Source organism: Aquarana catesbeiana, linkage group LG12 (genome assembly GCF_042186555.1).
Source record: "Aquarana catesbeiana isolate 2022-GZ linkage group LG12, ASM4218655v1, whole genome shotgun sequence".
Taxonomy (NCBI): domain Eukaryota; kingdom Metazoa; phylum Chordata; class Amphibia; order Anura; family Ranidae; genus Aquarana; species Aquarana catesbeiana.
In genome coordinates this window covers 860361-875583 of record NC_133335.1, presented here as the reverse complement: position 1 = coordinate 875583, position 15223 = coordinate 860361, and the positions used below count along the sequence as shown (strand labels likewise).

General features: G+C 49.9%; 1 protein-coding gene across 1 annotated transcript in view; it reads right to left on the bottom strand.

Moving 5' to 3' along the window:
- Window positions 1-524: 524 nt before the first annotated feature.
- The window catches only part of ERN1 (endoplasmic reticulum to nucleus signaling 1), a gene marked incomplete at its 5' end in the record, with an annotated part of 35105 nt that continues 20406 nt past the window's right edge, over window positions 525-15223 (bottom strand). The window contains 11 exon segments of the mRNA XM_073607075.1: window positions 525-1521; window positions 2935-3002; window positions 4038-4161; window positions 4725-4852; window positions 4944-5091; window positions 9636-9835; window positions 9960-10059; window positions 12989-13178; window positions 13415-13505; window positions 13653-13917; window positions 14000-14194. Coding sequence (XP_073463176.1) covers window positions 1306-1521; window positions 2935-3002; window positions 4038-4161; window positions 4725-4852; window positions 4944-5091; window positions 9636-9835; window positions 9960-10059; window positions 12989-13178; window positions 13415-13505; window positions 13653-13917; window positions 14000-14194 — 1725 coding nt within the window.

Here is a 15223-nt window from a genome sequence, read left to right as displayed (position 1 = left end):
ATATACACTGGCGGTGCTCCCTCTATATTATCATACATACATCACCGTCACTCTGCTGCCACCTTGTGGATATACACTGGCGGTGCTCCCCCTATATTACCATACATACATCACCATCACTCTGCTGCCCCCTTGTGGATATACACTGGCGGTGCTCCCCCTATATTACCATACATACATCACCGCCCCCTTGTGGATATACACTGGCGGTGCTCCCTCTATATTACCATACATACATCACCGTCAGTCTGCTGCCACCTTTTGGTTAGAACTGGTATGACCCCTCTATATTACTATACACATAATATTACTGTCACGGTGCTGCCACCAATGTATAGAAGTGGTAATTACCAGATAATCCGGGGACTGTGGGCAGAGAGCAGTAACCTACAAGCAACCAGAATGCAAATTTTATAAAAAACTGACAGGTTGCCATGGGTTACCACTCTCTGCTGACAATCTGTCCGGAGCCGTACATCTCGCCACCATTTATAATTCATTTCTAATAACAGAAACAGAAAACATTCCGAGACAGAAATCATCTTTAATTCACAAACTCGGATTATTCCCGGCAATACTGACCCAAGTCCAGCCTGACGTTCGGCTCAAACCATGACGAGCTACATGAGGAGCCGGATCTTTATCTCCAGTCATGTGACAGTAATTCTCATCTCTCATTGGCTGAGCTCAAAATAAGGGTCTTACCTTTGAGAATTGAGCCCATTGTGCTTCACTGAATAAAAAATATAAAATATTCCCATTTCCCGAGTTTCCTTATCAATAAAAAAAAGCTTAAAAAAAGTCAATAAAACAGAAAATGATTCTTCTCCGCAGAGCGCAGCGATGGCGGGAACGGCTCCGGCACCTCCATATAAATACCAATAATAAACCGTACAGGAAGTACCACAGGTAACCCCGCCCCCTGACACTGAGGATTCTGGGTAGAACACTGACCTCCACCCATAAAACCTGAGCAAGCATGGCTGACCCATAGGAGCTGACACTTCATGAATAAAAACCCTTCAATGTAGTAAAAAAATAAAACCTCCCCGCTAACCGCTTCCAGTCTGTGCCCGCCCCCCCAACACCGGCAACCAATAGCGCAAAGCCCCTCCCAGACTGAGGAGGCGATACCCTCTCCATAGTGCAATATGAAATAATACCAAAAGATGGCGCCGGAAGGAAGGTCTCTCCTCCCACAACCAGCGTGTGCCGCCCTCTACAGGAGAGCCAAGGGAGGGCAGTCTAAGGCACTCTGCAATGTCTTCGGCCCACACGGGTCATGACCAGAAATCAGCGCACATTTCACGCCTCATCCGGGGGCTGCGAGCCGAGTGCCGGTCCTGAGGAGTCCTGGGTGTAATAGGGGTGGAACAGTCTCTCATGGCTACAAAGGCGCATGGCAAGGTAAGTGTGCAGCAAAAGTCCTGGAAATCGGGAGGTAAAATAGCGGACAAAGTCATCAGGGACACTCCCTAAAGTATCCTGCACCTCAGGCGGTAATTCTCTGTAGTGATGTTTCTGCAAATAGAATTGAGAAGAATTACTCAAGCAGCTCACCTTCTACTCACTGCCCCTCCCCCGACTTTGACCTCCCCCACCCCCACCTCCTCTCTCTCTGACTGTCCCTGCTCCGGCTCTACTGCTTCTCCCCCACACTCACCTTCTACTCGCCCCCCCCCTCTCTCTGACTGTCCCTCCCCAACACTTACCTTCCACCCCCGCTCTGACCACTCCTCCCCCACACTCACTGTCACGGAACATCCCCCACACTCCGCTGAGTGCTTCTGTCTGTATACAGATATCAGATATTCCAACCGCTCATAAGCGCAAAACAAGACGACACTTGTGTCACTGCTGACATGGATTCTTTTATTAGAACCAAAATTACAAGTCTTTATATACCGTTAGAGGAGGTTCCCCCCTCCTGATCATATCACTCTAACAATACAACTGTAACCTAATTAATATGACCTAATTTACTAAATCTTTTACCCAGACTAGGTGACTCAGAGACATGACCTTTAGGACAGACTTGTGGGCACCGAGCTTCACACAGTAGTATAAACACAATAGCTGGAGATAATTACAATTATCAATACAAACAACAATCTCCCCCCTCCTCAGCCTAGTCATCAACAAACTAAAGTATGAGTAGACTGTCCGGCTCCTACCCAGTTCTAGAGGCCAATGTTGAGTTCAGAATCAAGCAAACCAAGAATAGTCTTTACATATATCCTGGGAGATATTGTGGAGAAATATTACTGTCCCATTTTAAGTAATCCAAGACATAATTTCTCAGTCACCATTTCCCATATGGCATATACAGGATTCCCAGAGTCTGTGTCTTGGGGGGGGATATGGACCCGAATCCAAAGTCCCCGCCAAAAGCCTCTGTACCTGGTGAGTCTGTCACACTCACTTTCTACTCACCGCCCTCTCCCCCGGCTCTGACCGTCCGCGCCCCCCCCCCCCCCCAACTTTCTACTCACCGCCCTCTCCCCCGGCTCTGACCCCCCCCCCCCCCCCCCAACTTTCTACTCACCGCCCTCTCCCCCGGCTCTGACCGTCCGCCCCCCCCCCCCCCCCAACTTTCTACTCACCGCCCTCTCCCCCGGCTCTGACCCCCCCCCCCCCCGCCAACCACTTTCTACTCACCGCCCTCTCCCCCGGCTCTGACCCCCCCCCCCCCCCAACCACTTTCTACTCACCGCCCTCTCCCCCGGCTCTGACCCCCCCCCCCCAACCACTTTCTACTCACCGCCCTCTCCCCCGGCTCTGACCACCCCCCCCCAACCACTTTCTACTCACCGCCCTCTCCCCCGGCTCTGACCCCTCCCCCCCCAACCACTTTCTACTCACCGCCCTCTCCCCCGGCTCTGACCCCTCCCCCCCCAACCACTTTCTACTCACCGCCCTCTCCCCCACACTCACCTTATTACGCAACGCACGCAGAAGATCCCTCACCGATCGGCCCTTGTAACTGCGGAACTTCCTGAGATCTACGAGAGAAGAGAACTTATCTACCGGATACCGGCAATGACTTCACTTCCTACCTACCTCTGAGGTCAGTGATCATCTGGTAGAGTCAGGCCCTGTACTATACGGCAGAGCTGGTAATCGGGTAGAGTCAGGCCCTGTACCATATGGCAGAGCTGGTAATCTGGTAGAGTCAGGCCCTGTACCATATGGCAGAGCTGGTAATCTGGTAGAGTCAGGCCCTGTACCATATGGCAGAGCTGGTAATTTGGTAGAGTCAGGCCCTGTACCATATGGCAGAGCTGGTAATTTGGTAGAGTCGGGCCCTGTACCATATGGCAGAGCTGGTAATTTGGTAGAGTCAGGCCCTGTACCATATGGCAGAGCTGGTAATTTGGTAGAGTCAGGCCCTGTACCATAGGGCTGAGTTGGTAATTTGGTAGAGTCGGGCCCTGTACCATATGGCAGAGCTGGTAATTTGGTAGAGTCAGGCCCTGTACCATATGGCAGAGCTGGTAATTTGGTAGAGTCATGCCCTGTACCATATGGCAGAGCTGGTAATTTGGTAGAGTCGGGCCCTGTACCATAGGGCTGAGTTGGTAATCTGGTAGAGTCGGGCCCTGTACCATATGGCAGAGCTGGTAATTTGGTAGAGTCAGGCCCTGTACCATATGGCAGAGCTGGTAATTTGGTAGAGTCAGGCCCTGTACCATAGGGCTGAGTTGGTAATCTGGTAGAGTCAGGCCCTGTACCATATGGCAGAGCTGGTAATTTGGTAGAGTCGGGCCCTGTACCATAGGGCTGAGTTGGTAATCTGGTAGAGTCAGGCCCCTGTACTATGCAGCAGAGCTGGTAATCGGGTAGAGTCGGGCCCTGTACTATACAGCAGAGCTGGTAATCTGGTAGAGTTAGGCCCCTGTACTATGCAGCAGAGCTGGTAATCGGGTAGAGTCGGGCCCTGTACTATGCAGCAGAGCTGGTAATCTGGCACATTGTACGCTCCATGTCCCGTATGGCACATCTGGTACCTATGATGGTGGTGTAGTGGAGTTGGTTACCTGTCTGCAGTGGAAGGGTGATGTGCTCTCTCCAGTCCAGCCTGACCACGTCTCTTCCACCTCTTTCTAACTGTCTGACGATCGCTCCATCCAGAGCTTCTTTCTCTATTCGGTCGCTGACGTCCTGCAGGAAGTGGAGAGAATTAATCTGATTTGTAACAGACAAGTCACGGAGAGGAGACACAGCAATGTCCCGGTGAGCTGTGTGCGGGGAGACCAGTAATGGCCGCTCACTGGATCCAACATTCCACCAAATAGGGGGGCAGAGAGTCTCCAGAGCTGGGGAACCCACAAACTCCCTGACAGATCATATGTACACAATCGAATACCAGCGTGCTCCCTCTGCCCAGATCTATACATACGGGGGTGGGGGCGTCATATATACAGTTTATTCCCCATGGTCAGTACAGTGGCTGCACTTTGCTGTTCCTCTGTCACAGTAGAATGGGATATCATTTCTCATGGCAGTCATTCAGCAGAGATGCTCCTACACCTCCTAATGGGAGAATCTGTGTATGTGACCAGCCTGACATAGAGAACAGCAAGTACATACAATGTGAGTGAGCGGAGCCTGGCTGTGTTCTGTGATGGTAGGACGCTCTGTGTAGCTCTCCTGGGGGGGGGGGCACACATACAATATTCACTTCACCCCCCCCCCCCCCAATACAGAACACACCCTACACTCACCTGAAAGAACTGGAGCTGCTTCTCCAGGCTCCAGAAGAACGGTTGTTTCAGGACGGCCGGGGCAGACGGGCGTGTCTGAGGGTCCTTGTCAATCATCTGCTGGATCAGGTGATGTGCTACAATGTCTTCTGTAATGACAGGAAACAGCCATGTGATCAGACAGGAAGACTCCCTCCAGCGTGGTGCCCTCACCCTTGGGTCAGGAGTGGTTGGACTCACCGTGGTTGTCTAGGCTCAGACAGTCCAGGTTTGAAGCTCCCAGTAGAATGTTGGCTTGCCGCTGCAGGGACTTGCCAAAAGGGTGTTTCCCCTCTGAGACCACGTAGTAGAAGACGCAGCCAGCAGAGAAGATGTCCACGGTATAAGTCTGAAATAAAGACACAACCTACAGTCAGAATAAACACTAATTGAGTCCGCTCAACAAGGATCTCATAATAGGAGGACTCAGTACTCACCATACATTCCTCTTCTTCACTGAGTGACACAGGAAGCTATTACCTGTTGGGTTATACTGCCTCCTACAGGAGGATTGGACACAAAATAGTAGGCTGACCCGGGATGACCCCTCCTCTACCCAGCATGCCTCAGCCTGGAGGAAGCTGTACCAAAAGCCAATAAACACTGAGAGGTGGGACCAGTGTCCCTCAATGGACTCCAAAACCAGAAATTTACATTCAGTACTAAATTCTATTTTTCTGTACTGTCCATTGAGAGACAACGAAAATACTAAAACAGGTTCACTGAGGACAACAGGACAAGGACTGCCTGCAGATCAGATCCAATCGAAGGACCTGCCTACTGGAGCTGGCATCGGATGAGGTCAACAAGCCTACCGGGGAGAACCTGGGAACCATGAACAGAGGACCAGGTGGTGGATTTACACATCTGGGAAGAGCAGTCTGATGCCAAGAGCCCAATAAACAAACACTCAATACATCTAGTAGAGTCCCCTGGATGGTAAACAAAGGAACCATAAAAAAAAACAAAAAACCATACCGTGTGAGCCACCAAGGGCGGGTTCACCTTCCCGGGGACATCTGGAATGACAAGGAGAGTCAGTCTGCAGTAAGCAGTGGATGAGAGAGGAAGCTCCAACAGCCTGAATCACATCCAGACAAGGAGGAGAATCCTCTCGAAGAACCGGAGTTGGACCTCAGAAAGATGATGGCAGCAAGAATCACCACCATGTGGGTGAGAGGGGAAAGGGAAATACCCTGATAGTTTCAATAGGTACTAAGAACCAGACTCAGATCCCATGGAGGGAGAGAACATATTGGTCTCTAGAACTAGTATAAGCAGAGCCCTGAGGTTGCCGAGGGCCAAATGCTGGTCCAAACCCATCTTGTAAATAGGTAAGGATCCTTCTCATGGGGAACTTGCCTCACACCAAGCCCTCCAATTATTGTGATACTCCTGGTGAGAAGGAGACCTACTGACGAGGAGACCACCTCCTGGCTTTCAGCATCATGGGAATCATCAATTTAGAAATGTCCCTCAGAACCTGGGCTTTGGACTATGGGTACCTTAATGCCATGCCATTAAATCCAGCAATCGTAGGATACAAAAAATTAGTCTTTAAGAAAGAAGACCCAGGCAATCCGATCAAACCACAGAGTGTCCTCCTTATCAAGTCAGAGTACTACATCCATAAGGGCCAGTCGGGAGCAATGAGGATCACTAGAATATCCCCCCTCCCAATCCTAAAATGCAGACTAGGAAGGAAAGACATAAATCTGGGTATACTGATCCCACAGAGCCACCAGAGCATGCACTTCTTCCACCAGAGGATCCCTGTAATTGGAGATGAACCTGTCCGGTATGTTAAGCCGGTAGGTTAGGAGGTCTAATCCATCATCCTCCTCCTGGGACACCTCTGGGTGCCGATAAATTGTGGACAATGCTAAAAACATGAACTTCTGCCCAGGACAAGGTTGGCTCTATACCTTTCTTGCCACCGCGAGATTTCTGGCTTCTCCCTGATGGTTGATGTATGACTGCCATGGCGTTGTCTGACTGAATCCAGATCAGAGGACCCTCCCTGCCAGGTGGTCTAGAGCTGTGGTTCTCAACCCTGTCCTTAAGTACCCCCAACAGGCCATGTTTGAAGGTTTTCCTTTATCTTGTACAGGTGCTTTAAATCAGAGTCAATAACTTGGTATTTTGGACAGCTATTTTATCTAAGAGAAATTCCCAAAACATGGCTTGTTAGGGGTACTTGAGGACTGAGGATGTGAACCACTGGTCTAGAGCTACAGAGAAAGTTCCAGAATGTTTAATCAGGAGACCAGATTCATTCAATGTCCAAGTCTCCTCCCCAGACTGACAGACTGGTATCTATCGCAAAGATCTTTCCAGACGCCAGAGCCTCTAAACAAGGGACAAGTTGGTTCATGTCACCAGGTCAATTGGTCTGTCCAAGACTGGACTGACTGATATAATAATGGCAGAATACTGTCTGGAGGGGTATGGAAGGAGGCTACCATCAGTCCCAAGCCTCTCATGTAGGATGGAAAGGTTGGGTGACTGAAGAGTACATGATTGGAAGCGGAGAGTTCAGTTTCTCCTGGGAGGGGGAGACTCTGGCCTGAAGGTTCAGAATCCACCCCAACATCTGTCAGGTATGGTTGGTGGTCAAGGCTTTAATATCCACCAGGCCCTGTGCCAACAGTTCCCTCAGCAAGAGGCTGTTCTATTATCCCTCCAAGAGTCCGGCAAGGCTAGCATTGCGGGCAGCATTTTGGTGAAAACACCCCGTGCAGAAGATTGGCCAAACGGCAGGACCACAAACCAAAAGGGCCGAGGAGCCACAACAAGGCAAAGAACCCGCTGGAAGCATGGGACAGGCAGGTACACATCTGATGTCCACACAGGCAGAATGTTTTCCTGAAAGAGGGAGGCCACGGCAGGCCTGGTGGATTTAAAGCAGAACTTCTAATCCCCAATAAGGACATTGAGGACCTTAAGATCCCAAACCAAAAAGTGCCGCATTCACCCCATCATGGAACTGTGAACAGGCTGGATTAGAACTCCTGAACCCGTTCCACTGCTGGGACTGGAGCAATGACACCCAGGTCCTGGAGACCTCCAGGGCTGCCTGGAAATCTGACATTTGTGCGGTGAAGCAAGAAGGGTGCAAAGTATGATCTGAAGGAGGACTGGGAGCTAATCTCCGTCTCACAGTGACTGGGGACTTCAAGCAACCGAACATCAGCGATACAAGTTGTTCAAATGTCTGCAAACTGACGTCACCCTAAAGTGGGAGCGCACCTTCATGCTGGAAAAGATTTGTCTGAGGATACAGCGGAGTTCCAGGACTTGAAGGAGGACACCAGAGAGCTCAGCCTGGTTTGGCCTTAAAGTGGTAGTAACGTCCTTTTGTCGATTAATACCTACAGGAAAGGCTTTAAACAAAGCTGACCTATAAGTACAATAAACATCTCCTAAACCTGCACCGTCCAGGAGATATTTACCTTTGCAGTGCCGGTGATGTCACGGCGCACGTACACTGCACTCTCATTGGACAGCTGTGACGTCGTCATGGCTCAACCATTCAAACGGCCAAAGCATGCGAACTCGGAAGGAAGAACGAGTGAAGATGGAAGCCCTGTGATTGGTGACAGCGGAGGGCTTCGTTTTCAGGTAAGCCTTTCATGATGTGCTGGCCCAGTTCTGATAACTTGGGAGCTGGAAGATACTACGGGGTTAATTTACAAAAACTGGAGAGCGCAAAATCTGGTGCAGCTGTGCATGGCAGCCAATCAGCTTCTACCTTCAGCTTGTCAATAAAGTTTTGAGAATAAAACCTGGAAGCTGAATGGTTTCTAAGCAGAGCTGCACCAGATTCGAGTGCTCCAGTTTTAATAAACCAGCGCCCATATGTCATCAATAAGTGTAACGAAACGTCCCACACTACTCTTGAGTGCTTTCATCATATACCACTTCCTCCCAGTCTGAATATAGATATCAGATATTCCAACCGCTCACAAGCACAAAACAGGACAATACTTGTTTAGTTGCTGAACATGGACTCTTTTTTAGAACCAAAATACAAGTCTTTATATACAGTTTAAGAGGAGGAGGTTCCTACCTCCTGCTCATACAATACAACCGTAACCAGAAACAGATTTAACATGAGCTAATTAACTAATCCCTAAAAGCAGCCGATGTGACTCTGTGCCCTCCTGGTCATTGTTGTGACTTGTCACCGAGCTTCACACAGTAGATTATACATTATCATAAACATCAACACAGAACTCCTTCATACAATAGCAAGGTTAATTAGCACAAACAACAATGGCTGAAAGACTCTTAGAAGCTGTGGTAAGCCAGACTAGACTCATTTACATTATAGAAGACAACAGACAGGTGGCTGGAATTGATGACATTAGCATCTAATAGTATGTGTCCCAACAGTATGAATCAGTCACCATTTCCAATATGGCATATACAGGGTTCCCAGAGTCTGTGTGCCTTGGGGGGCTATGGACCTGAATCCAAAATAACACCACCTCAAGGGTCCCCAGGCATACAGCTCACAAAGAGCACTGTTCTCCCAAATGCCAGGGCCCATAATCGGTCGGCAAGAGGCTAGCATTCAGTCCCCTCCAAAAGCCTCTGTCCGGGCTAGGTCTGTCACAATAAGCGTTCAAGGAAGTGGAGAGGAGAGGACCAATCACACTGGAGGAGACCCCTCCACCCTCCGCTGAACAATGACCTTCCATTCATTATCCTACCCAGCTATGAGATTTGTATCAGCCTGATGGTGACACACACGGAGGAGGTGTATACAGCTACAACCATGACATCACTAGACATTCATATATATTAGTAGAGCTCCCACTATACAAGGTTTGTGTGGGGGGGGGCACACTGACATCCAATAATACAGACAGAAGACACAGAGCTACTTACAGGGTTCTCCTTGAAATCTTCACTCAGCATTTCCGGGGCGATCCATCCATCAGTACCAGGAACCCCGGATCTCCGGCTGAAGCTGTGTCTTCCCACAGCCAGCTTCTTGCACAGACCAAAGTCGGAGATGATGGCCTTCACTTTGCCATGAGCATTGGGCATAGAGATGAGGATGTTGTGTGGCTTCAGGTCACGGTGCACTGAGAGAGAACAGGACAATGTTCATTCAAGAGACCCTGTCACATATACCTCAGTGCTGTACAGAGAAGAGAGCAGTCAGATAAGAAGAAGGTTGGTCCCAGACATGGATGGCTGGTCACCTACCGATGTTCAGGGAGTGGAGGTAGGCCAGGCCAGACATGGTCTGCTCCAGGAGGGTGATGGGTTCCAGGCCGTGCCGATCAAAGTCCTTCTCTTCTACGTACTGAGGAACAGAGGACAGACATAAGACACACACGGCCATTGGGGGAGATGGTTAGAACAGAGGACAGACATAAGACACACAACCATTGGAGGAGATGGTGAGAACAGAGGACAGACATAAGACACACACAGTCATTGGAGGAGATGGTGAGGACAGAGGACAGACATAAGACACACAGCTATTGGGTTTGATGGTGAGAACAGAGGACAGACATAAGACACACACAGCCATTGGAGGAGATGGTGACTACAGAGGACAGACATAAGACACACACAGCCATTGGAGGAGATGGTGAGAACAGAGGACAGACATAAGACACACACGGCCATTGGAGGAGATGGTGAGAACAGAGGACAGACATAAGACACACACAACCATTGGAGGAGATGGTGACTACAGAGGACAGACATAAGACACACACGGCCATTGGAGGAGATGGTGAGAACAGAGGACAGACATAAGACACACACGGCCATTGGAGGAGATGGTGAGAACAGAGGACAGACATAAGACACACACAACCATTGGAGGAGATGGTGAGAACAGAGGACAGACATAAGACACACACGGCCATTGGAGGAGATGGTGAGAACAGAGGACAGACATAAGACACACACGGCCATTGGAGGAGATGGTGAGAACAGAGGACAGACATAAGACACACACGGCCATTGGAGGAGATGGTGAGAACAGAGGACAGACATAAGACACACACAACCATTGGAGGAGATGGTGACTACAGAGGACAGACATAAGACACACACGGCCATTGGAGGAGATGGTGAGAACAGAGGACAGACATAAGACACACACGGCCATTGGAGGAGATGGTGAGAACAGAGGACAGACATAAGACACACACAACCATTGGAGGAGATGGTGAGAACAGAGGACAGACATAAGACACACACGGCCATTGGAGGAGATGGTGAGAACAGAGGACAGACATAAGACACACACGGCCATTGGAGGAGATGGTGAGAACAGAGGACAGACATAAGACACACACGGCCATTGGAGGAGATGGTGAGAACAGAGGACAGACATAAGACACACACAACCATTGGAGGAGATGGTGAGAACAGAGGACAGACATAAGACACACACAACCATTGGAGGAGATGGTGGGAACAGAGGACAGACATAAGACACACACGGCCATTGGAGGAGATGGTGGGAACAGAGGACAGACATAAGACACACACAACCATTGGAGGAGATGGTGAGAACAGAGGACAGACATAAGACACACACAGCCATTGGAGGAGATGGTGACTACAGAGGACAGACATAAGACACACACAACCATTGGAGGAGATGGTGAGAACAGAGGACAGACATAAGACACACACAACCATTGGAGGAGATGGTGGGAACAGAGGACAGACATAAGACACACACGGCCATTGGAGGAGATGGTGGGAACAGAGGACAGACATAAGACACACACAACCATTGGAGGAGATGGTGAGAACAGAGGACAGACATAAGACACACACAGCCATTGGAGGAGATGGTGACTACAGAGGACAGACATAAGACACACACAGCCATTGGAGGAGATGGTGGGAACAGAGGACAGACATAAGACACACAACCATTGGAGGAGATGGTGGGAACAGAGGACAGACATAAGACACACACGGCCATTGGAGGAGATGGTGAGAACAGAGGACAGACATAAGACACACACAGCCATTGGAGGAGATGGTGGGAACAGAGGACAGACATAAGACACACAGCCATTGGAGGAGATGGTGAGAACAGAGGACAGACATAAGACACACACGGCCATTGGAGGAGATGGTGGGAACAGAGGACAGACATAAGACACACACAGCCATTGGAGGAGATGGTGAGAATAGAGGACAGACATAAGACACACACAGCCATTGGAGGAGATGGTGAGAACAGAGGACAGACATAAGACACACACAGCCATTGGAGGAGATGGTGAGAACAGAGGACAGACATAAGACACACACAGCCATTGGAGGAGATGGTGAGAATAGAGGACAGACATAAGACACACAACCATTGGAGGAGATGGTGAGAACAGAGGACAGACATAAGACACACACAGCCATTGGAGGAGATGGTGAGAACAGAGGACAGACATAAGACACACACAACCATTGGAGGAGATGGTGAGAACAGAGGACAGACATAAGACACACAGCCATTGGAGGAGATGGTGAGAACAGAGGACAGACATAAGACACACACAACCATTGGAGGAGATGGTGAGAACAGAGGACAGACATAAGACACACACGGCCATTGGAGGAGATGGTGAGAACAGAGGACAGACATAAGACACACACAACCATTGGAGGAGATGGTGAGAACAGAGGACAGACATAAGACACACAGCCATTGGAGGAGATGGTGGGAACAGAGGACAGACATAAGACACACACAGCCATTGGAGGAGATGGTGAGAACAGAGGACAGACATAAGACACACAGCCATTGGAGGAGATGGTGGGAACAGAGGACAGACATAAGACACACACGGCCATTGGAGGAGATGGTGAGAAGAGAGGACAGACATAAGACACACACGGCCATTGGAGGAGATGGTGAGAACAGAGGACAGACATAAGACACACACAGCCATTGGAGGAGATGGTGAGGACAGACATAAAACACACACAGCCATTGGAGGAGATGGTGGGAACAGAGGACAGACATAAGACACACAGCCATTGGAGGAGATGGTGGGAACAGAGGACAGACATAAGACACACACGGCCATTGGAGGAGATGGTGGGAACAGAGGACAGACATAAAACACACACAGCCATTGGAGGAGATGGTGAGAACAGAGGACAGACATAAGACACACACGGCCATTGGGGGAGATGGTGAGAACAGAGGACAGCCATGGGGGGGGGGGGGGGTGACAACCTCTCCGGTGACTACTGACCTCCTGCAGGGTGGCTGCACACAGCTCTATGGCGATATACTGGAACTGGCGGTCTCTCTCAGTACAGAAGTATCGGACGACGTTGGGATTCTCATCAGATTCTCTCAGCAGCTGAACTTCTCTATCTGCAAAACTAAAACACTCCGGCAGGATCCTCTTCACCGCCACATCTCTGTTATCAAAGCGCCCCCTGCAGGGAGAAGAGAGAGATACAATATGAGCGGGTGGGCAGTGAAGAATTACAGGGTGGGTTGAGGGAGAGGGGACGTACCACAGGGTCGGTTGGGGGGGGGATGTGTGAAGGGAATGTACCACTAGTTAGCGTGGGGATGGGGGTGGGGGTGACCCTTTTCCTTGAATGGGTAATGGAAGGATCACTGACACAGACAGAAGTCATACAAGCTGAGAGTTGAGTGAAATGGTGACCTGTAGACAATGGTTCCCTCTGCTCCATGACCAAGGACCTCTCGGGGGTTGAAGGAAATCTTGCCCACCGTCACCGTCACATCATCATCATCTGCACAAGAAAAATCAGTACAATGTATAACCAGCCAGGACATTGGACAAGCACCCAATGTACGATGGAGAATACCAGAGCCGGTCCGCTCAGTGTGCTGGACTCTGTTGTGTCACAGAGAAGATACATAAAGCAGAACTCCGTTACCTCCGTCCTCCTGCTCCATGGAGGTGACACTGCCGACCTCAGACACGGACAGATTGGAGTGCAGTGAGTGGTTGGAGGCCTTCGGGGACATGTTGGGGGTGCTGTTAGCTGAGCTCTCACACCGCATGCCAGTCATTTCCAGATAATCTCCATTCGTCACCTCGGCCGGCTGGAAAGGGGCGTGCTGAACCTGCAGAAGTTGGATCTTCTCCTCCAGCTGCTTCTGGAACTGCTGGTGCTGCAACTGCTGCTGCTGCTGGACAGTCTGGGGGGCACAGACACAAGAATGACTGGGGTGAACCATGGAATGGGGGGGAGGGGGGATCCTCGGGGAACGTCTCACTTACCTTAGGATATGTGATGACAAAGGCTACCCATCCCGCAAGGAGGAAAGTGCTGAGGATAATGGTGGCCAGGTCCTTCAGCATCGAGTCCACCGGAGCCTCTGGCTTGGGCAGGAATGGCTTCGATATGTCAGAGATTTCCTGAGGGTAGGACGGGGGCAGCTGTTCTGGGGGGTCCTCCACCATCTCTAACAACTCCTGCCAAGTGATAGAACACAGGAAGAGAGGGTGAGGGGAACCATTTCTATGAAACACTGGAGGTGACCTATCACAGGGAGGCTCCAGAACAATGCTGGGGGTGGTGGTCTCCAGTACTGAGCAGGAGCTTCAGCTGTGACAGGTCCTTATAAATTACAAGTCATCTAATATTGCAGCCATGACACAGGTGGCAGGAAAGTATGTGAACCCTTCGGAATGTTCTCACGTCATCCATATCCAATAATAAAAGTGTCACCTGCCTTTCGAGGAGCAATCCCTACCTCTGAACACCTGAGTCCCACCATCAGATTGCTCTTCCAGTTTTGAGCAATGACTGTGCGGAAATTGAAGCCTCCACATCTCTCCCCCAACACGGGAAGCCTCCACATCTCTCCCCCCAACACGGGAAGCCTCCACATCTCTCCCCCCAACACGGGAAGCCTCCACATCTCTCCCCCCAACACGGGAAGCCTCCACATCTCCCCCAACACTTGATGGATGGAGAAATCTCCTCAATAACACCATCACTGGGTGGAAAGAAACTTGTTTTATAGCACAGGAACTGACACGAAACGCGTAGAGCTACTGATTGCCCCGTTCTTATCATTCCACCCGATTATCCAAGCTACTATTTATCATGAGCCCCTGACAGGTCTAGCGAGGCCGTAGGTCCTGTAGGCAGACAGGTCTAGCGAGGCCGTAGGTCCTGTAGGCAGACAGGTCTAGCGAGGCCGTAGGTCCTGTAGGCAATACGTATGAATTATTCTTAACCAATCTTTTTTGCGGTGAACTAGGATAATTCTGTGTAGCTATTCCATGAGAAACCAATTTTATTGTTATTATCTTACCTATTGCTACCATTGTTACTGGTGCTATATGTATGTATTGTGCTATGTGCCAAGATGCATTATGTATGTCACTTTATACCTTTAATACCGGAATCATGTATGGTTATAATTTAGATCTTAATAAACTATTATTGACTAAATATCCTTGTATGTTCACCCAATTACTTTCTTTGCTGCCAAC